This window comes from Triticum dicoccoides, chromosome 3A (assembly GCF_002162155.2).
Source record: "Triticum dicoccoides isolate Atlit2015 ecotype Zavitan chromosome 3A, WEW_v2.0, whole genome shotgun sequence".
In the NCBI taxonomy this organism is placed as follows: Eukaryota; Viridiplantae; Streptophyta; class Magnoliopsida; order Poales; family Poaceae; genus Triticum; species Triticum dicoccoides.
Genome location: NC_041384.1, coordinates 761,759,623 through 761,784,613, shown reverse-complemented (window position 1 = coordinate 761,784,613; position 24,991 = coordinate 761,759,623). Strand labels below are relative to the sequence as shown.

At 45.1% G+C, this 24,991-nt stretch overlaps 1 protein-coding gene across 1 annotated transcript; it reads left to right on the top strand.

Annotated features, from left to right (window-relative positions):
- Nucleotides 1–823: 823 nt before the first annotated feature.
- LOC119273326 (dof zinc finger protein DOF5.1-like) lies at nt 824–2,078 on the top strand. The gene is made up of 2 exons (XM_037554522.1): nt 824–905; nt 1,113–2,078. Exons 1-2 carry the CDS (start codon nt 840–842, stop codon nt 2,076–2,078), a joined length of 1,032 nt encoding a protein of 343 aa, XP_037410419.1. The 5' UTR covers nt 824–839.
- Nucleotides 2,079–24,991: the final 22,913 nt, after the last annotated feature.

Sequence of the window (24,991 nt, the reverse complement as noted above, 5' to 3'; positions counted from 1 at the left end):
ATTTGTGGTTGATAACATCGCAATGGTGTTGCACACGTAGCAACCATGTCAACATGACAAACATAAATTAAAATAATTTGGAATTGATTATTACATCATGGAAGGTGCTTGATGTTGTTATATCTCCACGTGCATTAGATTTTCAACTGTTAACGCGCAAGAGAACATTCAGCGAAAGAATTTTAGTTGTCATATCGTATTCACGGTGACTATTTCATACCATGGATGGACATGAAGATGACAGGCATACGTATATGTGTCCGGATAGGTACAGTACCCGCAACTATCATTGTACTATCGAACAGTGATACTTGCAAACAGTGGCGGAGGCAGAAAAATTACATCAATGAAAACAAGTTAGGAAGGGCCAACCCGTCTGCTCCACTGCTTGCAAACCACCTGGTTGCAATTAAACACTTATTTGTTCAGGCCGATGATCGACCCTCGAGTAAGAAAAGAAGACCCTCCATGTTGTGGCCTGGGTGATTTATTGTGCGGTGGCAAATTAGTTATCAAAATTAATTGTAAACTTTAGATAGAGCACGTGTACGGTAGCACTCTCAGCCCCGTCAGCACTCAGCAGGGAAAATAGCAAACGTGTGCAAATAAAGGAAAACAGTGACTATAATAATTGGAGCCAGAGGCTATATATATAGAGAGTATGTGTATGTTTACCTCTCTCTCTCATCTCTTGCCTGTTGGTGCTGGTAGTGGTAGCATCCTGGCTGGTCTCTCCTTCTTGGGTGGCTCTAGGTTCCACCATTCCGTTCCTTTACTTTGTATTATTACTCTGATTCCATTTGATTTCCCGCTCCCAACAACTCTCTGGATCACCGGCCATGTTCTTCCCTCCTGCCTTCCTAGATTCATCAAGCTGCTGGAACACCAACCACAACCAGCTTCAGGTATGCATCATTTTCTTGTGTTTCTAGCTGTCTACTACTAGTAATTAATAGTATAATACCTCAAGATATTGTTCATACATGATAAAATATTATATGTGTGCACTAGCTAAGCTAGGGTTTGATAATTCATATCTTGGAATATACTCCGTTGCATATACATCTTGGCTATATGCATAATTAATTACTCATCTCCTTGTTGATTCGCAGCTGCAGCAAATCGGCAGTAACACTCATATCACCACTACTCTTTCACCTGCTGGTCATGGAGATGGAGGAGGCAACAACAGCAATCACGATGGGTTAATGGCCACGGCCGGGGCCGGATGGGGCGTCGGTGCTGAGGATGGCGACAGAGGCAGCGGGAATAGCAAGCGGATGTCCATGACCGAGCGGGCACGGCTGGCGCGGGTGCCGCGGCCGGTGCCGGGGCTCGAGTGCCCACGCTGCGATTCCACCAACACCAAGTTTTGCTACTTCAACAACTACTCCCTCACTCAGCCTCGCCACTTCTGCCGCGCCTGCCGCCGCTACTGGACCCGTGGCGGCGCGCTCCGAAACGTGCCCATCGGCGGCGGATACTGCCGCCACGCCAAGCGCAGGGCCAAGCCCAAGACGGCGTCGCCCGCCTCCGAAGCCGTTGTGGAAGGGACGTCGTCCGCGACGTCAACGACGCCCAGCAGCACATCTTGCGCCACCGGCACCAGAACCGCGCCGCCCGGCGTACAGTACTCCAGGTTCGGCAGCGGGTTCGCCGACAGCGTCGACCCGGCGAGCCTCGGCCTCAGCTTCCCCGCCAGGCTGCTCTTCGCGGACAGCAGCTCCCGCAGCGCCTACGCGGCGGACGGCTGCGCGCAGCAGCACCACCACCAGGCCCACGTGAACGGGATGGAGCAGTGGGCGGCGGCGCAGATGGACAGCGTCCCAATCATGCACGCCATGGATCATCAGATGTCCGGACCACCAACTGAGGCAATGCCCATCACAATGGCGGCGATGCAGGGCATGTTCCACTTCCACCTCGGGCTACAGATCGGTGGTGGGGGCAATGGCGATGACCGAGGAGGCCACCAGTTAGACCACCCGCCAGCCAAGAGAGACCAACAGCAGCAGCATTACCCGAGCAGCAGAGGCATGTACGAGAACGCGGTCAATGGCAATCGCAGCGGCAATTAATATTCCAGCACTGGCAATGCATCTAGTAATTAGTTTGTCATCAAGCTTTTTTCTTAGATTAATGCTTGGTCAAATGTGGCCGGGTGTGTATAAAATCTGTATCACTAAGGGGGGTATCAATTTATCAACGCATGCATACAACAATGTTCATCTTTTCGTTTATAACTGTTAATTTGTTTGATCATTACGGCCTTAGTTTGTACAATTGTTTACTTGTTATAATTACATAGTTATATGCATGCAGTGTGTGTTAGCAACCCTGCATGCATATAACTATGATGGAAAGTACAGCAAAACTTACGTGCAGGGGATTCCCTCCAAAACAATTACGTGTAGGGGAACCAGCTCAAAAAAACGAAACGTGCAGAGGCAGGACACCTATAGGCTTCCGACGGCATCACGTGGAAATTCCTATTTGGATACTATAATATGATAAAAACAATAAAAGAAAGGCACGCAAGACATGGGCCCGTACTCTTAACAAATATCGGCCCATTGGAGAGGATTCGAGCGTACAGATCAATTCCATTAGCTGACAGCAAAAGAAACCGATCCTCGCTTGGCTCGCCTGATCGATCCCTGCCGAGTCGCAGCCATGACCTCCTCGGCAATCAGCAATTCCGGTGTCGCCTATTATTCGCCTGGCTACTTCCATGCATGATCTCTAGGTAAATATACTGATTCGATTTGAGATAACCCAATTGGCATTTGCTAGCGTTGAAGAAAGATTTATTTTGTGATGTCAGGAAGTCCCGTTTGTAATTTTGCGATCAATATTTGTAGGTATGGTTCTTACATCATGCAATTTGCATACCTACAATTCTATTAATGGTTTGCGTTCAGGTTCTTTTCCGCTGATCAACAATAAACATTTTTTCTTTCCAGTTAATGTTGACTCCATTGGCAGTAGTAGATTGAGAGGCCTCTCCTCTCATGGTTTACTCTGATCTGTTCACTAGGTGTCATGCTCTCATGCTTTCTCTTAATTGTTCACTAGGTGCTTGATGAAAGGCCCACCAAACCAATATTTAGTTCTTATGCACTAGGGTTGTAAGGTGGAAGTGGAGCAGAATTTCAGCACCAGCCTCCGAGTCCTCGATTTTGCTTTGATCATATGGAGCAAATAGATTTGTAATAAAGCAATATATGTGAGAATTTGTTTAAGAAACAGGATGTCGATGGTGTGCAGTCAAAAGTACCTAGATGTGATCATCGAGAGAGATGAAAGAGCATGGTGCCATGGTGATATGTACTATTGTGAGCACCAACAAATTTAGTCTTCCATTTTGCTGCAACCAGTACAAGTTCTGTTATGCAAACAAGAAATAAAGATTTTAATTACCATGTACATCAAATATAAGCACATGTTGTTCACATTGAGTTTGGATTTGTTGTTCTACTAGAGGAACTGACATTGGAATTGGGTCTTTTGACCTTTGGCTGGTGGCACATCTATGGCACGGCAATGTGAAGTTAAGTACTGGAAATGATTATGCTTACCAATTTGATATACGACCATAAATACGTATGAATATATTTAATACTAAGAATGTCATACTTACCCCAGTAGGGTTATGGAATTAAGTGGTGCTTATTATCTATCCAGAACAACAAGAGGACTCAATATATATCAGGATACTATATGTCTGAAAGAATATGTAGAACTTTTTATTTTAGATAGTTATTAAGATATGCATCTTTAAGAGAAGTGATAGAATGTAAATGGAAGTTTTCATATACTTGCAACTATTGGATCCATTCATTATGGACTGAGGGTGTCTGACTAAGTTTTACACTATTAAAACATACTACCGTTTACTCATACAGCTATCTTGATGTGAAAAAGATGTACTTTGCTTGCCTCCTGCATGATGGATATCCTTAGTAGAATGATATTTAACGGATATGTATTGTATTTCTGTCAGCTAACTTTTGTTCATGTACATTTAGGATGCCTGCAAATATTGTCGACCAGAGACCTTGAGAGGATGACTATACCTTCAGGTCCATGTAGCATGCCCTTCAAGGTAGGTGGCACACTCAAAAAATGGAACATTAATGATTTTCCTCACCTTTAATATCAATAACAAAATGTATTTTCATATATATGTCAAACCACTGAATGTTTCATAATGGTTTTGTTAAAGTGTGTGGAACTGCTGCATTTATAATATGCTTTTTTAATCATGAATGCCTTCGCAAGCATGATCGAAAAACCATGGGTATCTGTTGGTTGGTTTATGATATTCCTTCAAAATGAAAATAAGGCCATTTGCCAGTTGAGACGCTTCTTAAAACTACATTTGTATTGGACATTGTTTAATTATAATAGAAAAAATAGGTAATCATAGGTCAGATATCAAACTACTCTAAGATACAAAAGGGAACAAAAAAGGGTCAGTCATGGAAGTTCAGGTGCTGTAGCAGTTGAAGTTCAGGTTCTATAAATAGAGAAGGTCACCTAGGAACACTAGTGCTAAAAAGAAACAGTTTACGACACATGAAATCAATAATGGTCGCCTATGACTACAAATAGTAATAACTGAAAGCTAAGATTGAACATTACTGCAAAGAAATATCAAAAGCCAACATAAACAAACCTCTTTGGTACGCTCCACGTGGCCTCCTTCACGACCCGAACGAACAGAATCCTGCCTCTGAATCTGTCTCACAACAACACTTGCCTCATCTTCAAAAGGCTGGCAACAAGCATCCTGCATTTCCTTGAACAGCTAGCCCAACACTAGTCCGAAGGTGGGAAGTGCTCTGGCGAAGCTCTTCAAGAAATTTAGCTTCAATAGATAAGACCCCCTTCGAAGACTCAGCATCAAATCTGTGTCCGGGAGGAAGAATCCCATCAATGCAACTAAGACGCTCAGCAGTTGAAGGAACACGAGCCAACTCCCCACAAACAGTTTCAAGAAGACTGTCAATCCTAACCAGAGAAACATTGGCAACTTCAAACAAATTCTCGGAAGAAACGCCACATGCAGCACTCACACGGGCAGAAGAACCTCCTGGATCTACAGGGGGCACCAGTATTAACATCCTGGGAGAATTCAAATCTTGGGGAAGTTCCACTCCCTAGGCCGGCAAAACGAGGCATAGTTAGAACAGGACGTTCAATAACCCTAAAGAACACAACCTCAGCCTGTATCTTCCACTGCATACAAAAACAAAAGTCAACACGTCAGAAAACAAATGAAGGAACATGGGAACAAAAAATATACAAGACAATACCAGAAGTTCAAGTTAAACTACACAGGAAAGAATAATGCAAAGAAACACTCACAGGCAGTCTCCCAAACACCCAGTTGGCTGGGTCATCATCACCCTTCGTGACCAAGTCAGCCGTAGCAAGCTCAAGAAGCTTGGCCTGATCCATGAAATTGATGTGAGGGGTCCTCAAGTCAATATTAGGCGTCTTGCCAATGATAAGGCAGTCCAGATACATAAGAAGCGGCGCGATGGCACAGCCTGTGACAGCTTTTCCTCTACTAGTACCTTGCTGATACCTAACAATAGCACTCTGAATATCGTCAACAACCAACTGGAAGTAGTCCATGTCTGCCATATCCTCAAACACAAGGTTCTCGGCCATTGCTGCCTCCCTGGACACTCGTGTAGACGTTCCAGGGATAACCACCTTCATGAAAACAATAAGGTAAAACACCTACAGAGCAAGATCATCCTTCGTCTCATCCTTCACAAGTTCAGCGAGGATATTCCGCAAATCCTTTGTCTTGATGTCGTCACTCCTAGCATACCCAAGCTTGCCCTTCAACCTCATAACAGCATCATCGAAACCATCATTCGAGGGCCTAGGGGGGGTACGATTACCTTGAGGGAACCCAAAGAGATGGTGAATAGCATCGCTTGTAATACGTATAACCTTGTTCACCTCACCCATGTCCAAAATCATGGTTGAAGGGTCAATCCTCGTGTAGATGTTGCCCATCAAAGGACGAGAAATGTTGGAATCAACCTTCAAGTCAAACACACAACCAAAACCAACATTGATAACCCTCGTCTTGTGCCTAAGTTGTAGCATTTCCGCACACGTCTTGACCTCTTTCAGTGAGCAGCGAACCGTCTTGTTAAAACGTTTCGCCTCACCTCCTCCTTGGCCACCTTCTCCGGGCGCTTTGCCTCCTCTCTTCCTCCTCTCAGGCCGCTGCACAAGCTGATACTGAAAAGAAATACATTGACAAGGAAAAAAGGAAGAATAATGAGACACACAACCTTCATCAAAATTCCACTAATGCCTACATACGAACTACATCTAAGAAGTCGAACTATGTCTACATAGGCAGTACAACCATGTATGACCAGAAGTTAACATGCTTTCAAAAATGTTGGAAATTTAAAAAGCAGAAGTTCAACCATATACACTAAGGCAGTAATCAAACATGTATCTCAGAAGTCCAACTATATCTACATAGGCAGTACAACCATGTATGAACACAAGTTAACATGCTTTCAAAAATGTTGGAAATTTAAAAAGCAGAAGTTCAACCATACACACTAAGGCAGTAATCAAACATGTATACCAACAAGTTAAGCTAATTTCTTCATGTATATACCCAGAAGTCTAACTATGTACACAAGGGCAGTAATACCATAAAAGCAAAGCACGTCGGCTAATTTATTCGTCTATATGGAGCAGAAGGTCAGCTATGTACGCCAAGGCAGTGCTAAAAACAATAAAACTACAGCAATAGCGACAGATGCTCGAAAAACAGTAAACATGAGACATTCATACCTGATTAGCGGCATCATCATCATCGTCGTCGTCCTCATCATCAGCATTGAAATCAGCATCATCCTTGTCCTCTGGATTAACACGAGAACGCTTCTTCACACCCTTGTTGACCATTGCAAGTGGAACCTTGCGCTTCACGCCGCATTTCTTCCCCTTACCGATGCACCAGCACCAAGCGGAGAAGGTGTAGGCGTGGCAGTGGCAAGCACATGAGGACTACGGCGTGGCGTACCACCAAGGCCTAAACATTCGTCTTCAACAACTTCTGCAGGCCTTGAAACACGTGGGCTCCTCCGAGGAGTAATTTCACCAACTACTAGCTTCCTCGCAGCGGTCTTCTTGATTTTCTTCTTAACAGGGACAACCGTGCCATCATTGCCACACGGCACGTCTTCCTCAACAGTGAGCTTAGCCGCATGAACAGATCCAGGAACATCAGAACCTTTCTCAAGGCGGGCCGCCCTCTTCTTGTCAAAATCTTCTTGCTTCTTCCTCTTATGTTGGTCCTCCAGGAGAAGCTGAAGAGGCACATCCTCGGGTTGCGTGATAGGTTCAGTGCCATCAATAGACTACGATTGCATCTCTGACATATGAAGAGAGCACAAAGGATCCAGAACGGAATCACAACCTTTGACTGACGGAGCCCCCTACTCAGCAGCAGTAGGGGTTTCTGATAAACCCAACTCAGATAAAACATCGTTGATGGTGTTCACAGCTTCCTCCTCTGTGGACACATCTGCAAAGAACACAAAAAATCGAAGCAAAAAATAAAAAAAGTCAGGAACAAAAACAAAAAACAAACGACATGAACAAGCTAAAAAAAACATGGCTCAAACCTTTAAAATGAAAAGGAAAAGGGGTTTCACATACTAGGTGAAGTAAGAGCTGCAGAAGCAAGATCCTCGAGGATTGAAAAATTCTCAAGGCTTGAAGCAACCTCGGCAATCACAGTCAAAGGGATAATGGGTGATTTAGCCGCATCAGATATTGCAACATCAGTATTAACCTTTGAAGCTCCATCTTGATCGCAGGCATTTTTTCAGAACTATTCAACTCATCACCAACTACAAAAAATGCAAGTAAAAAGGGAGCTGAGTTCTAATGCACAATCCTACACCAAAGGGAGTTCTACTTTGACAACAATGTCCAATACCAAGAAGTTCAACAATACCTAACAAAGCAGTAACACAAAAAACAAACTAAAAATCTACAAACTAAATATAAAAACAATCTACACCAGAGGGGCTACTACATATAACATGAATGTCTAGAAGTTCAACGATATACAACAAAGCAGTAAAACAAAATGTGCATAACAGAAGTTCAACCAAATTTCATTATAAACAAACAATAATTAAAACTAGAAATTCAACTATGTTACCCAAGCAAGTAGCACATAAAAAAGATGTAGCATGACCACAAATAGTATTTCACAGGCAAACTAAATATCAATACCATCAACATGATAACCAAAAAAACAAAGATATACACTACAAATATGAAACATCTGGGTAGTCCAACAACACTTGGTGACATAGTTTCACCTGCAAAATCATCAACTACAAAGTAAGCAAACACTATTCTAACTCAAACTAATGGTAAAAAGCATACACATAACCATTCTTAGAAGTTCACACTATTAAGGATGGCAGTCCAACATGAATACTAAGTGAAGATATGGGCAGACATATATAAGAATAATGCTATTTAAAATACAAGATACAACTACATTAAGATACCTGGAGAAGGTTTTGAAGCCATGACAACACAACCGCCTTGATGAATGCAACTCCGAACGCTAGAACAACCTGCTAAAAACAGGGGATTGATTGCATATAGTTAGCAAGTGCAAAATCATACAACAAAAAACAAAAAGAAACTAAATAAACCCTAGAATGAAACAACCAGAACATACCAACAAGTATAAAAAGATGAACAGTAGCACATCTAGGCAAGCACAAACAAAAAAAGAATCCATAAACTATCTAGCATGTGAGAGACACCATATAGACTTCGAAATCAAAAACACTAAAACAAAATAGATACATCAGATCCAGCATCCCGCCACACCCTCTCTTACATGCATCTGAATGTTGAAATCAAGAAAGGGGAAATGAAATCCACACAAGCCTAAAGGGACAAAAAGCACACACAAGCATCACATATACAAATCTGACCACGGGGGAATGCAATCCACCCACCACACGCACAAGAACCCTACCTAAACTACCACCAAACCATCAGAAGAAGGGGGTACAGAGGCGGACGCAAGAGCACACAGGAGGTGGACTAGACAGATCTGGCGAAACTAGAAGCAAGCATTAGGGCGGGGCAGCACTTGTACCTCTCCAGATGACCCCCGCACGCACGAATCCGCGGCGGTTCTTCAAGTCCCCACGACGCCACGCACACCTTGCAACCACACAGGCAGTTGCCGCCCTCCATTCGGAGCAGGAGAGAGTGGGCTGGGCGAGGGAGAGCGGGGCGTGGGGGAGATATAGGAGCGGGGGCGTGCGCCGTTTACTCCACTCACGAGGACGGGGGACAGGCGCGGAGAAATCGGGAGGAGTTGCAGGCGACGGAGGGGGAGAGAGAGCGAGCGATAGGGGAAGAGGGGTTTTCTCACAGGTGGTGGCGAGGGAGATGGTAAATTAATGTCTCTCTGTCGTGGGACTTGCAACGCAGGAGAAATTACAGTTTTACCCCCTCAACAGCTAAAAAAGTAAATACATCCATAGATAAATGAATGCACCATTTGAATGCATCTATTATAATGAAATAATATCAAACAACAGACCAAAAATAGATGGCAAATACACTACCAAAGGAAGAAACATACGTACATAAATATGCACCTTAAAAAAAGAGAAAAGTTCAAAAAATAAAGAACAGAAGTTCAAGTACTCTAATAAAAGAAGTAAAGGAATAAGAATAAATAAACCCAAAGAAACAAAAAGAAGAAGTTCAAGTACAAAAACAGATGAAGTTCATATTCAACCCTAAAACCCTAAACCCTAAACCCTAAAAACCCTAAGATAGATAGTGGGGTCACGGATGTGACGAACTCGCCTCCGCAGGGGGAGGGGAGGGGGGTCCCGACCCCCCCCCTCTGCTCGGCCTCGCGCTACCGCATTGCTGTGCGCTAGGATTTGACAGGACGCAATGCGGTTATTCTGTTTCCACCCCCACCGCGCGCACCCCTAAACCTTAAAAACCCTAATATAGATAGTGGGGTCATGGATGTGACGGACTTGCCTTCGCATGCGACGACGCGGCATGCCGCGTCGTCGCTTGCTCCGGCTCGTTCCTGTCTCGGCCTCGCAGGGGGAGGGGAGGGGGTCCCGACCCCCTCCCCCCCTGCTTAGCCTCGCGCTACCACATTGCTGCGCGCTAGGATTTGACAGGACGCAATGCAGTTATTCTGTTTCCACCCCCACCGCACGGACCCTAAACCCTAAAAACCCCAAGATAGATAGTGGGGTCACGGATGTGATGGACTCGCCTCCGCATGCGACGACGAGGCACGCCGCGTCGTCGCCTGCTCCGGCTCGTTCCTGTCTCGGCCTCGCAGGGGGAGGGAGGGGGTCCCGACCCCCCTCCCCCCTGCTCGGCCTCGCGCTACTGCATTAGTCAATACGCGCAATGCCGATTTCAACGTCTACAAAATATTTAAATCCAAAAAATAACAACCTCAATTTAACATGTGAAAAACGATTATCACACTGAAGTTCAGGATAGTTATTCAGTGAAGAACAACAACTATTATAAGTACAAAAACATAATAGAAAAAATAAAAAAATACGCATATCCATCGCCCAATTACATGGCTGTTCACAGGACTAAGTCAAAAAAATCCAAACCAATGCAAAGAATGAAAAGTAACATAAAAAAAGAAGGAAATACAGAGGACTTGCTTTATTACTTTGCAAAGAAAGAAAAAGCAGAAGTTTACGTATAAACAACATAGAAGTCCAGCTTCTACAACGACCCTTACATGATCTGGAAAAAGTGCATGCATACTTGGGCTAATCCCATGATTGCTCACGAGAGAAAAGTATAAAAAGGAACATCTGAAGAATTAAAAATACAAAAGGAAACCAAACAAAGAAAATATAGAGCACCATGCGCCTTCGCCTTGCAAAATGTGGAATGTAATCTGGAAAACCAGAAGTTCAACCATTAATAAAAAGAGAAGTCCAGATCTTACCGAAGATAAGTGGATGATCAAAAAACTATACCAAAACATAGACTAAGGGGAAAATAGGATGCACGTGCCCGTGGTCCAGCTCCACGCTTACACACTAGCTACAACAAAAAATTGCAGAAGAAATCTAGTAAGGGTTTATGATACAAAGTACTTGTTGCATTATCTTGCAGCGAAAGAAAAAGAAGTTCAGCTATGACAACGCAGAAGTCCAACACAGAAACCCGGACAGACCCAACAGGATCCACCTGATCCTCCCCCGAACCCGATCCCGAGCCGCCTCAGCCCCGACAGGATCCAACGAAGGAAAATAAGAAGTTCAGGTATGAAAACGCAGAAGTCCAACTTGTGCAATGACCATTAGAAGATCTAGAAATAATGAACAAACGAATTCGTCCGAAGCATAAAATCATCTGCACAAGATTGCAACACGTCCGCACCCCCTTGGAAATGATCTTGCAACTACCTTTTGACAATTGAAATGACCAGAGGGCAAATTTCAAAACCGCTAAAATAACATGTGCAAAAAACTGCGGGAGTGCCAACATCAAATCGCTAGAAATCAAACCGTAAGGACCCTCCCGATTAAAATTTAGGGCTTAGTAAGGCTCGAGTTTCACTAAAGTACGCAAATCAGGCAGCAAACTTTAAAGAAAAACAAGAAATCAATAGAAGCGCGGGTTGCATCTCGGGCAGATGAAGAACACGGGCGATTTCAAATTTGTTTGAAATAACAAAGAATTTGTGCTCCAAACTCGTACTAAAACCTAATCCCAATTGTTCCAGAACTTCGACAACATCCAAAACATGCATTAAACTTGTAACAGAAACAAGTTCATCACGACCCCGAGAGCAAATCCGCCAACGTGCTAGAATCCGAATCAAAACAAGCATTTAGACTCTAAAAACGTGTCCACATTACACTTACATCACAAACAACACGAATGATCAGAAAAACTCACAGGGGAAGCCACGGTTGCGAAGATAGCCCGAAGGTCAGGTTAGTACAGAGGGAAGTTCAGGCGCGTTACTCAAGCAGTTCAGCTTGTCATCAGAATATTATTCTGATCCCGTGATCAGAATAGTGTTCCTCGTCATGTCTGTGATCTCATCTGGGACTCCGAACAACATTTGGTAACCAAATCACATAACTCATACTCCCTCCATTCCTAAATATAGGGTGTATAGTTTTTGGCACGGAAATTAAAGAACACACATGGAGGGAAAATTTCACAAGTTTTGGGCGATATTACACCTGACTAATTGGCATGATAAAATAGAGGAGATCGCCTAATATAGGTAAATGTAATCAAATCCCTAAAAAGATTATCCAAACGAGTGATGCAACGCAATACACCTTATATTTTGGGTTTTTTCTCAAAAATCTATACACCTTATATCAAGGAACGGAGGGAGTATAATACTATATCATCATCGAACTTTAAGCGTGCGGACCCTACAGGTTCGCGAACTATGTAGACATGACTGAGACACCTATTCGGTCAATAACAAATTGTGGAACCTGGATGCCCATATTGGCTCCTACATATTCTACGAAGATCTTTATCGGTCGAACCGTTATGACAACATACGTAATTCCCTTTGTCCATCGGTATGTTACTTGACCAAGATTTGATCGTCGGTATCTTCGTACCTAGTTCAATATCGTTACCGACAAGTCTCCTTACTCGTTATGTAATACATCATTTTGCATCTAACTCATTAGTCACTTTGCTTGCAAGGCTTCTTATGATGTGCATTAACGGAGGGCCTAGAGATACCTCTCCGATACTCGGAGTGACAAATCCTAATCGTAATCTATGCCAACTCAAGAAACACCTTCAGAGATACCTGTAGAGTATCTTTATGATCACACAGTTACGTTTTGACGTTTGATAGCACAGAAGGTATTCCTCCAGTATCCGGGAGTTGCATAATCTCATAGTCGAAGGAATATGTATTTGACATGAAGAAAGCATTAGCAATAAACTGAACGATCAATATGCTAAGCTAACAGATGGGTCTTGTCTGTCACATCATTTTCCTAATGATGTGATCCCGTTATCAAATGACAACACATGTCTATGGTTACGAAACCTTGACCATCTTTGATCAATGAGCTAGTCTAGCAGATGCTAACTAGGGACACGGTATTTGTTTATGTATCACACATGTATTTACTTTTCCGATCAATACAATTCTAGCATGAATAATAAACCTTTATCATGAATAAGGAAATATAAAATAACATCTTTATTATTGCCTCTAGGACATATTTCCTTCAGTCTTCCACTTGCACTGGAGTCAATAATATAGTTCACATCGTCATGCGATTAACACCCATAGTTCACATTGCCATGTGACCAACACCTAAAGAGTTTACTAGAGTCAGTAATCTAGTTCACATCGCCATGTGATTAATGCCCAAGGAGTACTAAGGTGTGATCATGTTTTGCTTGTGAGAGAGGTTTAGTCAACGGGTCTGCCATATTCAGATCCGTATTTGTTTTGCTAATTTCTATGTCTACAATGCTCTGCATGGAGCTACTCTAGCTAATTGCTCTACATGGAGCTACTCAAAGCTTGCATCGACGTAACCCTTTACGACGAAATTTTTATCACCTCCATAACAAAGAAATATTTTCTTAGTCCTCTTAGGTAACTAAGGATAATTTTCACCACTGTCCAGTGATCTACACCTGGATCACTATTGTACCCCATTGCCAAACTCATGGCAAGGTACACAATAGATCTGGTACACGGTATGGCATACTTTATAGAACCTATGGCTGAGGCATAGGGAATGACTTTCATTCTCTCTTTATCTTTTACCGTGGTCGGGCTTTGAGTCTTACTCAACTTCACACCCTACAATACAGGCTAGAACTCCTTCTTTGACTGATCCATTTTGAACTCCTTCAAAATCTTGTCAAGGTATGTACTCATTGAGAACCTTATCAAGCGTCTTGATCTATCTTTATAGATCTTGATGCCTACTATGTAAGGAACTTCACAGAGGTTAGCCGTTTGGACATTTTTAAATATTTATTTTAATACGTTTATTTGAACATTTTTAAGATAAGCACAGGGCCAACCCAAGACGCCAAAGTGGCTTGAGCTACCCAGGTCGTGGGGATCAGAAACCGATGAATGCACCTTGATTGTGACAACAAAAGTTCTTTGGTGTTTGAGATATGCGTTGTCGTAGAAACAAACTGTTGCCTGTTGGGGAACGTTGCAGAAAATTAAAATTTTTCCTACGGTTTCACCAAGATCCATCTATGAGTTCATCTAAGCAACGAGTCTAGGGAGAGAGTTAGCATCTACATACCACTTGTAGATCACGTGCGGAAGCTTGCAAGGTGATGATGTAGTCGTACTCGACGTGATCCAAATCACCGATGACCAGCGCCGAACGGACGGCACCTCCGCGTTCAACACACGTACGGGACGGGAGACGTCTCCTCCTTCTTGATCCAGCAAGGGGGAAGGAGAGGTTGATGAAGATCCAGCAGCACGACGGCATGGTGGTGGATGCAGGGCGTCACAGCAGCAGGGCTTCGCCGAGACTACGAGGGAGAGACGTAACGGGGGGAGGTGGAGGCGCCAGGGGCTGGTTTATGAAGTCCCTCCTCTCCCCCACTATATATAGGGGTGCCAGGGGGGGCGCCGGCCCTAGTAGATGAGATCTACTAGGGGGGCGGCGGCCTAGGGGAGGTTTCCCTCCCCCCCAAGGCACCTAGGGGTGCCTTCCACCACTAGGACTCCTCTTAGGGGGAAACCCTAGGCGCATGGGCCTATAGGGGCTGGTGCCCTTGGCCCATGATGGCCAAGGCGCACCCCCTACAGCCCATGTGGCCCCCCCGGGACAGGTGGCCCCACCCGGTGGACCCCCGGGACCCTTCCGGTGGTCCCGGTACAATACCGATAACCCCGAAACTTGTCCCGATGCCCGAAATAGCACTTCCTATATATAATTCTTTACCTCCGGACCATTTTGGAACTCCTCGTGACGTCCGGGATCTCATCCGGGACTCCGAACAACATTCGGGTTTCTGCATATACATATCTTCATAACCCTAGCGTCACCGAACCTTAAGTGTGTAGACCCTACGGGTTCGGGAGACATGCAGACATGACCGAGACGCTCTCAGTCAATAACCATCAGCGGGATCTGGATACCCATGATGGCTCCCACATGCTCCTCGATGTTGTCATCGGATGAACCACGATGTCGAGGATTCGATCAAACCCTGTATGCAATTCCCTTTGTCAATCGGTACGTTACTTGCCCGAGACTCGATCGTCGATATCCCAATACCTTGTTCAGTCTCGTTACCGGCAAGTCACTTTACTCGTACCGTAATGCATGATCCCGTGTCCAACACCTTGGTCACATTGAGCTCAATATGATGATGCATTACCGAGTGGGCCCAGAGATACCTCTCCGTCATACGGAGTGACAAATCCCAGTCTCGATCCGTGTCAACCCAACAGCTACTTTCGGAGATACCTGTAATGCACCTTTATAGTCACTCAGTTACGTTGTGACGTTTGATACACCCAAGGCACTCTTACGGTATCCGGGAGTTACACGATCTCATGGTCGAAGGAAGAGATACTTGACACTTGCAAAGCTCTAGCAAAACGAACTACACGATCTTTTATGCTATGCTTAGGATTGGGTCTTGTCCATCACATCATTCTCCTAATGATGTGATCCCGTTATCAATGACATCCAATGTCCATAGTCAGGAAACCATGACTATCTGTTGATCACAACGAGCTGGTCAACTAGAGGCTTACCAGGGACATAGTGTGGTCTAAGTATTCACACGTGTATTACGATTTCCGGATAATACAGTTATAGCATGAATAAAAGACAATTATCATGAACAATGAAATATAATAATACTTTTATTATTGCCTCTAGGGTATATTTCCAACAGTCTCCCACTTGCACTAGAGTCACCAATCTAGTTACATTGTGATGAATCGAACACCCATAGAGTTCTGGTGTTGATCATGTTTTGCACGCGAGAGAGGTTTAGTCAGCGGATCTGCGACATTCAGATCCGTGTGCACTTTGCAAATCTCTATGTCTCCATCTTGAACATTTTCACGGATGGAGTTGAAACGACGCTTGATGTGCCTGGTCTTCTTGTGAAACCTGGGCTCCTTTGCGAGGGCAATAGCTCCAGTGTTGTCACAGAAGAGTTTGATCGGCCCCGACGCATTGGGTATGACTCCTAGGTCGGTGATGAACTCCTTCACCCAAATCGCTTCATGTGCTGCCTCCGAGGCTGCCATGTACTCCGCTTCACATGTAGATCCCGCCACGACGCTCTGCTTGTAGCTGCACCAGCTTACTGCTCCACCATTCAACATATACACGTATCCGGTTTGTGACTTAGAGTCATCCAGATCTGAGTCGAAGCTAGCGTCGACGTAACCCTTTACGACGAGCTCTTCGTCTCCTCCATAAACGAGAAACATGTCCTTTGTCCTTTTCAGGTACTTCAGGATATTCTTGACCGCTGTCCAGTGTTCCTTGCCGGGATTACTTTGGTATCTTGCTACCAAACTTACGGCAGGTTTACATCGGGTCTGGTACACAGCATGGCATACATAATAGATCCTATGGCTGAAGCATAGGGGATGACACTCATCTCTTCTTTATCTTTTGCCGTGGTCGGTGACTGAGCTGAGCTCAGTCTCATACCTTGTAACATAGGCAAGAACCCCTTCTTGGACTGATCCATTCTGAATCTCTTCAAAATCTTATCAAGGTATGTGCTTTGTGAAAGACCTATGAGGCGTCTCGATCTATCTCTATAGATCTTGATGCCTAATATATAAGCAGCTTCTCCAAGGTCCTTCATTGAAAAACACTTATTCAAGTAGGCGTTAATGCTGTCCAGAAATTCTATATTATTTCCCATCAGGAGTATGTCATCTACATATAATATGAGAAATGCTACAGAGCTCCCACTCACTTTCTTGTAAACGCAGGCTTCTCCATAAGTCTGCATAAACCCAAACGCTTTGATCATCTCATCAAAGCGAATGTTCCAACTCCGAGATGCTTGCACCAGTCCATAAATGGATCGCTGGAGCTTGCATACTTTGTTAGCGTTCCGAGGATCGACAAAACCTTCCGGCTGCATCATATACAGTTCTTCCTTAAGATGCCCGTTAAGGAATGCTGTTTTGACGTCCATCTGCCATATCTCATAATCATAGTATGCGGCAATTGCTAACATGATTCGGGCGGACTTTAGCTTCGCTATGGGAGATAATGTCTCGTCGTAGTCAATCCCTTGAACCTGTCGATAACCCTTAGCGACAAGTCGAGCTTTATAGATGGTAACATTACCATCCGCCTCCGTCTTCTTCTTAAAGATCCATTTGTTTTCTATCGCTCGCCGATCATCGGGCAAGTCTGTCAAAGTCCATACTTTGTTTTCATACATGGATTCTATCTCGGATTTCATGGCTTCAAGCCATTTGTTGGAATCCGGGCCCGCCATTGCTTCTTCATAGTTCGAAGGTTCATTGTTGTCTAACAACATGATTTCCAGGACAGGGTTGCCGTACCACTCTGGTGAGGAACGTGTCCTTGTGGACCTACGAAGTTCAGCAGTAACTCGATCCGAAGTCCCTTGATCATTATCATGGTTTTCCTCTTCAGTTGGTGTGGGCATCACAGGAACGGTTTCCTGTGCTGCGTCACTATCCCGCTCAAGAGGTAGTACTTCATCGAGTTCTACTTTCCTCCCACTTACTTCTTTCGAGAGAAACTCTTTTTCCAGAAAGCATCCGTTCTTGGAAACAAAGATCTTGCCTTCGGATCTTAAGTAGAAGGTATACCCTACAGTTTCCTTAGGGTATCCTATGAATACGCATTTTTCCGACTTGGGTTCGAGCTTTTCAGGTTGAAGTTTCTTGACATAAGCTTCGCATCCCCAAACTTTTAGAAACGACAGCTTAGTTTTCTTTCCAAACCATAATTCATACGGTGTCGTCTCAACGGATTTAGACGGTGCCCTATTTAAAGTGAATGTAGCTGTCTCTAGAGCGTATCCCCAAAATGATAGCGGTAAATCGGTAAGAGACATCATAGACCGCACCATATCCAATAGAGTGCGATTACGACGTTCGGACACACCGTTTCGCTGAGGTGTTCCAGGCGGCGTGAGCTGTGAAACGATTCCACATTTCTTTAAGTGTGTACCAAATTCGTGACTTAAGTATTCTCCTCCACGATCTGATCGTAAGAATTTTATCTTTCGGTCACGTTGATTCTCCACCTCATTCTGAAATTCCTTGAACTTTTCAAAGGTCTCAGACTTGTGTTTCATTAAGTAGACATACCCATATCTACTCAAGTCATCTGTGAGAGTGAGAACATAACGATATCCTCCGCGAGCTTCAACGCTCATTGGACTGCACACATCGGTATGTATGATTTCCAACAAGTTGGTTGCTCGCTCCATTGTTCCGGAGAACGGAGTCTTGGTCATTTTGCCCAAGAGGCATGGTTCGCACGTGTCAAACGATTCATAATCAAGAGACTCTAAAAGTCCATCGGCATGGAGCTTCTTCATGCGCTTGACACCGATGTGACCAAGGCGGCAGTGCCACAAGTATGTGGGACTATCGTTATCAATTTTAAATCTTTTGGCATCTACACTATGAACATGTGTAATATTACGCTCGAGATTCATTAAGAATAAACCATTGACCATCGGAGCATGACCATAAAACATATCTCTCATATAAATCGAACAACCGTTATTCTCAGACTTAAATGAGTAGCCATCTCGTATTAAACGAGATCCAGATACAATGTTCATGCTCAAACTTGGCACTAAATAACAATTATTAAGGTTCAAAACTAATCCCGTAGGTAAATGTAGAGGCAGCGTGCCGACGGCGATCACATCGACTCTGGAACCATTCCCGACGCGCATCGTCACCTCGTCCTTCGCCAGTCTCCGTTTATTCCGCAGCTCCTGCTGTGAGTTACAAATATGAGCAACGGCACCGGTATCAAATACCCAGGAGTTACTACGAGTACTGGTAAGGTACACATCAATCACATGTATATCAAATATACCTTTGGTGTTGCCGGCCTTCTTATCCGCTAAGTATTTGGGGCAGTTCCGCTTCCAGTGACCCTTCCCCTTGCAATAAAAGCACTCAGTCTCAGGCTTGGGTCCATTCTTTGACTTCTTCCCGGTAACTGGCTTACCAGGCGCGGCAACATCTTTGCCGTCTTTCTTGAAGTTCTTCTTACCCTTGCCCTTCTTGAACTTAGTGGTCTTATTGACCATCAACACTTGATGTTCTTTCTTGATTTCAGCCTCTGCTGACTTCAGCATCGAGAATACTTTAGGAATGGTCTTTTCCATTCCCTGCATGTTGTTGTTCATCACAAAGCTCTTGTAGCTTGGTGGGAGCGACTGGAGGATTCTGTCAATGACCGCCTCATCTGGGAGGTTAATGTTCAGCTGGGTCATACGGTTGTGCAACCCAGACATCTTCAGGATGTGCTCACTGACAGAACTATTTTCCTCCATCTTACAACTGTAGAACTTGTCGGAGACATCATATCTCTCGACCCGGGCATGAGCTTGGAAAACTAGTTTCAGCTCTTCGAACATCTCATATGCTCCGTGATGCTCAAAACGCTTTTGGAGCCCCGGTTCTAAGCTGTAAAGCATGCTGCACTGAACGAGGGAGTAATCATCAGCGCGAGACTGCCAAGCATTCATAATGTCTTGGTTCTCTGGGACGGGAGCGTCACCTAGCGGTCCTTCTAGGACATATTGTTTCCTGGCAGCTATGAGGATGATCCTCAGGTTCCGGACCCAGTCCGTATAGTTGCTGCCATCATCTTTCAGCTTGGTTTTCTCTAGGAACGCGTTGAAGTTCATGTTGACATTAGCGTTGGCCATTGATCTACAAGACATATTTTCAAAGGTTTTAGACTAAGTTCATGATAATAAAGTTCTAATCAAATTATGAACTCCCACTTAGATTAGACATCCCTTTAGTCATCTAAGTGTTACACGATCCGAGTCGACTAGCCCGTGTCCGATCATCACGTGAGACGGACTAGTCATCGTCGGTGAACATTCTCATGTTGATCGTATCTTCCATACGACTCGTGTTCGACCTTTCGGTCTCCGTGTTCCGAGGCCATGTCTACACATGCTAGGCTCGTCAAGTTAACCCTAAGTGTTTTCACTGTGTAAAACTGTCTTACACCCGTTGTATGTGAACGTAAGAATCCATCACACCCGATCATCACGTGGTGCTTAGAAACGACGAACTGTAGCAACGGTGCACAGTTAGGGGAGAACACTTCTTGAAATTTTATAAGGGATCATCTTATTTACTACCGTCGTCCTAAGTAAACAAGATGCATAATACATAATAAACATCACATGCAATTATATAGTTGTGACATGATATGGCCAATATCATATAGCTCCATTGATCTTCATCTTCGGGGCTCCATGATCATATTGTCACCGGCTTGACACCATGATCTCCATCATCATGATCTCCATCATCGTGTCTTCTTGAAGTTGTCACGCCAACGACTACTTCTACTTCTATGACTAACGTTTAGCAATAAAGTAAAGTAGTTTACATGACGTTATTCAATGACACGCAGGTCATACAAAAAATAATGACAACTCCTATGGCTCCTGCCGGTTGTCATACTCATCGACATGCAAGTCGTGAATCCTATTACAAAGAACATGATCTCATACATCACAATTCATCATTCATCACAACTTCTGGCCATATCACATCACATGATCAATCGCTGCAAAAATAAGTTAGACGTCCTCTAATTGTTGTTGCATCTTTTACGTGGTTGCAATTGGGTTCTAGCAAGAACGTTTTCTTACCTACGAATCACCACAACGTGATTTTGTCAACTTCTATTTACCCTTCATAAGGGCCCTGTTCATCGATTCCGCTCCAACTAAGGTGGGAGAGACAGACACCCGCCAGCCACCTTATGCAACTTGTGCATGTCAGTCGGTGGAACCGGTCTCACGTAAGTGTACGTGTAAGGTTGGTCCGGGACGCTTCATCCCACAATACCGTTGAGCAAGAAAAGACTAGTAGAGGCAAGTAAGATGACAAAATCCACGCCCACAACAAAGTTGTGTTCTACTCGTGCAAAGAGAACTACGCATAGACCTAGCTCTGATACCACTGTTGGGGAACGTTGCAGAAAATTAAAATTTTTCCTACGGTTTCACCAAGATCCATCTATGAGTTCATCTAAGCAACGAGTCTAGGGAGAGAGTTTGCATCTACATACCACTTGTAGATCGCGTGCGGAAGCTTGCAAGGTGATGATGTAGTCGTACTCGACGTGATCCAAATCACCGATGACCAGCGCCGAACGGACGGCACCTCCGCGTTCAACACACGTACGGGACGGGAGACGTCTCCTCCTTCTTGATCCAGCAAGGGGGAAGGAGAGGTTGATGAAGATCCAGCAGCACAACGGCGTGGTGGTGGATGCAGGGCGTCACAGCAGCAGGGCTTCGCCGAGACTACGAGGGAGAGACGTAACGGGGGGAGGTGGAGGCGCCAGGGGCTGGTGTATGAAGTCCCTCCTCTCCCCCACTATATATAGGGGTGCCAGGGGGGCGCCGGCCCTAGTAGATGAGATCTACTAGGGGGGGCGGCGGCCTAGGGGAGGTTTCCCTCCCCCCCAAGGCACCTAGGGGTGCCTTCCACCACTAGGACTCCTCCTAGGGGGAAACCCTAGGCGCATGGGCCTATAGGGGCTGGTGCCCTTGGCCCATGATGGCCAAGGCGCACCCCCTACAGCCCATGTGGCCCCCCTGGGACAGGTGGCCCCACCCGGTGGACCCCCGGGACCCTTCCGGTGGTCCCGGTACAATACCGATAACCCCGAAACTTGTCCCGATGTCCGAAATAGCACTTCCTATATATAATTCTTTACCTCCGGACCATTCCGGAACTCCTCGTGAAGTCCAGGATCTCATCCGGGACTCCGAACAACATTCGGGTTTCTGCATATACATATCTTCATAACCCTAGCGTCACCGAACCTTAAGTGTGTAGACCCTACGGGTTCGGGAGACATGCAGACATGACCGAGACGCTCTCAGTCAATAACCATCAGCGGGATCTGGATACCCATGATGGCTCCCACATGCTCCTCGATGTTGTCATCGGATGAACCACGATGTCGAGGATTCGATCAAACCCTGTATGCAATTCCCTTTGTCAATCGGTACGTTACTTGCCCGAGACTCGATCGTCGGTATCCCAATACCTTGTTCAGTCTCGTTACCGGCAAGTCACTTTACTCGTACCGTAATGCATGATCCCGTGTCCAACACCTTGGTCACATTGAGCTCAATATGATGATGCATTACCGAGTGGGCCCAGAGATACCTCTCCGTCATACGGAGTGATAAATCCCAGTCTCGATCCGTGTCAACCCAACAGCTACTTTCGGAGATACCTGTAATGCACCTTTATAGTCACCCAGTTACGTTGTGACGTTTGATACACCCAAGGCACTCTTACGGTATCCGGGAGTTACACGATCTCATGGTCGAAGGAAGAGATACTTGACACTTGCAAAGCTCTAGCAAAACGAACTACACGATCTTTTATGCTATGCTTAGGATTGGGTCTTGTCCATCACATCATTCTCCTAATGATGTGATCCCGTTATCAACGACATCCAATGTCCATAGTCAGGAAACCATGACTATCTGTTGATCACAACGAGCTGGTCAACTAGAGGCTTACCAGGGACATAGTGTGGTCTAAGTATTCACACGTGTATTACGATTTCCGGATAATACAGTTATAGCATGAATAAAAGACAATTATCATGAACAATGAAATATAATAATACTTTTATTATTGCCTTTAGGGCATATTTCCAACAGACTGTTGGGGAACGTTGCAGAAAATTAAAATTTTTCCTACGGTTTCACCAAGATCCATCTATGAGTTCATCTAAGCAACGAGTCTAGGGAGAGAGTTTGCATCTACATACCACTTGTAGATCGCGTGCGGAAGCTTGCAAGGTGATGATGTAGTCGTACTCGACGTGATCCAAATCACCAATGACCAGCGCCGAACGGACGGCACCTCCGCGTTCAACACACGTACGGGACGGGAGACGTCTCCTCCTTCTTGATCCAGCAAGGGGGAAGGAGAGGTTGATGAAGATCCAGCAGCACGACGGCGTGGTGGTGGATGCAGGGCGTCACAGCAGCAGGGCTTCGCCGAGACTACGAGGGAGAGACGTAACGGGGGGAGATGGAGGCGCCAGGGGCTGGTGTGTGAAGTCCCTCCTCTCCCCCACTATATATAGGGGTGCCAGGGGGGCGCCGGCCCTAGTAGATGAGATCTACTAGGGGGGCGGCGGCCTAGGGGAGGTTTCCCTCCCCCCCAAGGCACCTAGGGGTGCCTTCCACCACTAGGACTCCTCCTAGGGGGAAACCCTAGGCGCATGGGCCTATAGGGGCTGGTGCCCTTGGCCCATGAAGGCCAAGGCGCACCCCCTACAGCCCATGTGGCCCCCCGGGACAGGTGGCCCCACCCGGTGGGCCCCCGGGACCCTTCCGGTGGTCCCGGTACAATACCGATAACCCCGAAACTTGTCCCGATGCCCGAAATAGCACTTCCTATATATAATTCTTTACCTCCGGACCATTCCGGAACTCCTCGTGACGTCCGGGATCTCATCCGAGACTCCGAACAACATTCGGGTTTCTGCATATCCATATCTTCATAACCCTAGCGTCACCGAACCTTAAGTGTGTAGACCCTACGGGTTCGGGAGACATGCAGACATGACCGAGACGCTCTCAGTCAATAACCATCAGCGGGATCTGGATACCCATGATGGCTCCCACATGCTCCTCGATGTTGTCATCGGATGAACCACTATGTCGAGGATTCGATCAAACCCTGTATGCAATTCCCTTTGTCAATCGGTACGTTACTTGCCCGAGACTCGATCGTCAGTATCCCAATACCTTGTTCAGTCTCGTTACCGGCAAGTCACTTTACTCGTACCGTAATGCATGATCCCGTGTCCAACACCTTGGTCACATTGAGCTCAATATGATGATGCATTACCGAGTGGGCCCAGAGATACCTCTCCGTCATACGGAGTGACAAATCCCAGTCTCGATCCGTGTCAACCCAACAGCTACTTTCGGAGATACCTGTAATGCACCTTTATAGTCACTCAGTTACGTTGTGACGTTTGATACACCCAAGGCACTCTTACGGTATCCGGGAGTTACACGATCTCATGGTCGAAGGAAGAGATACTTGACACTTGCAAAGCTCTAGCAAAACGAACTACACGATCTTTTATGCTATGCTTAGGATTGGGTCTTGTCCATCACATCATTCTCCTAATGATGTGATCCCGTTATCAACGACATCCAATGTCCATAGTCAGGAAACCATGACTATCTGTTGATCACAACGAGCTGGTCAACTAGAGGCTTACCAGGGACATAGTGTGGTCTAAGTATTCACACGTGTATTACGATTTCCGGATAATATAGTTATAGCATGAATAAAAGACAATTATCATGAACAATGAAATATAATAATACTTTTATTATTGCCTCTAGGGCATATTTCCAACATTGCCGCGATTCAGTTGGAAAGGAAGAAGAGTGTTGACCATCTTACAAAGGAACCACACATGATTGCTGAGATCTGAAGCGGCTAATGAGTCCATAGATTCGTGGACACAAACTCTTAGAGGCCCTTCGCCGACACCAGATTGGAGAGACCGAAGAGATCTTATTCGAACACGCCACCACTGATGCCGCCATGTAGATGTCATCGCGGAATAAAAAAACTAAAGAGAAATAACGAAAGCACAAATGGGTCTCAATT

Excerpts from the sequence above, each read along its gene's own strand:
- LOC119273326 (XM_037554522.1), top strand. The coding sequence starts at position 840 with ATGTTCTTCCCTCCTGCCTTCCTAGATTCATCAAGCTGCTGGAACACC. Across the intron at positions 906-1,112 it reads CCAACCACAACCAGCTTCAG|CTGCAGCAAATCGGCAGTAA; the intron begins GTATGCATCATT and ends GTTGATTCGCAG.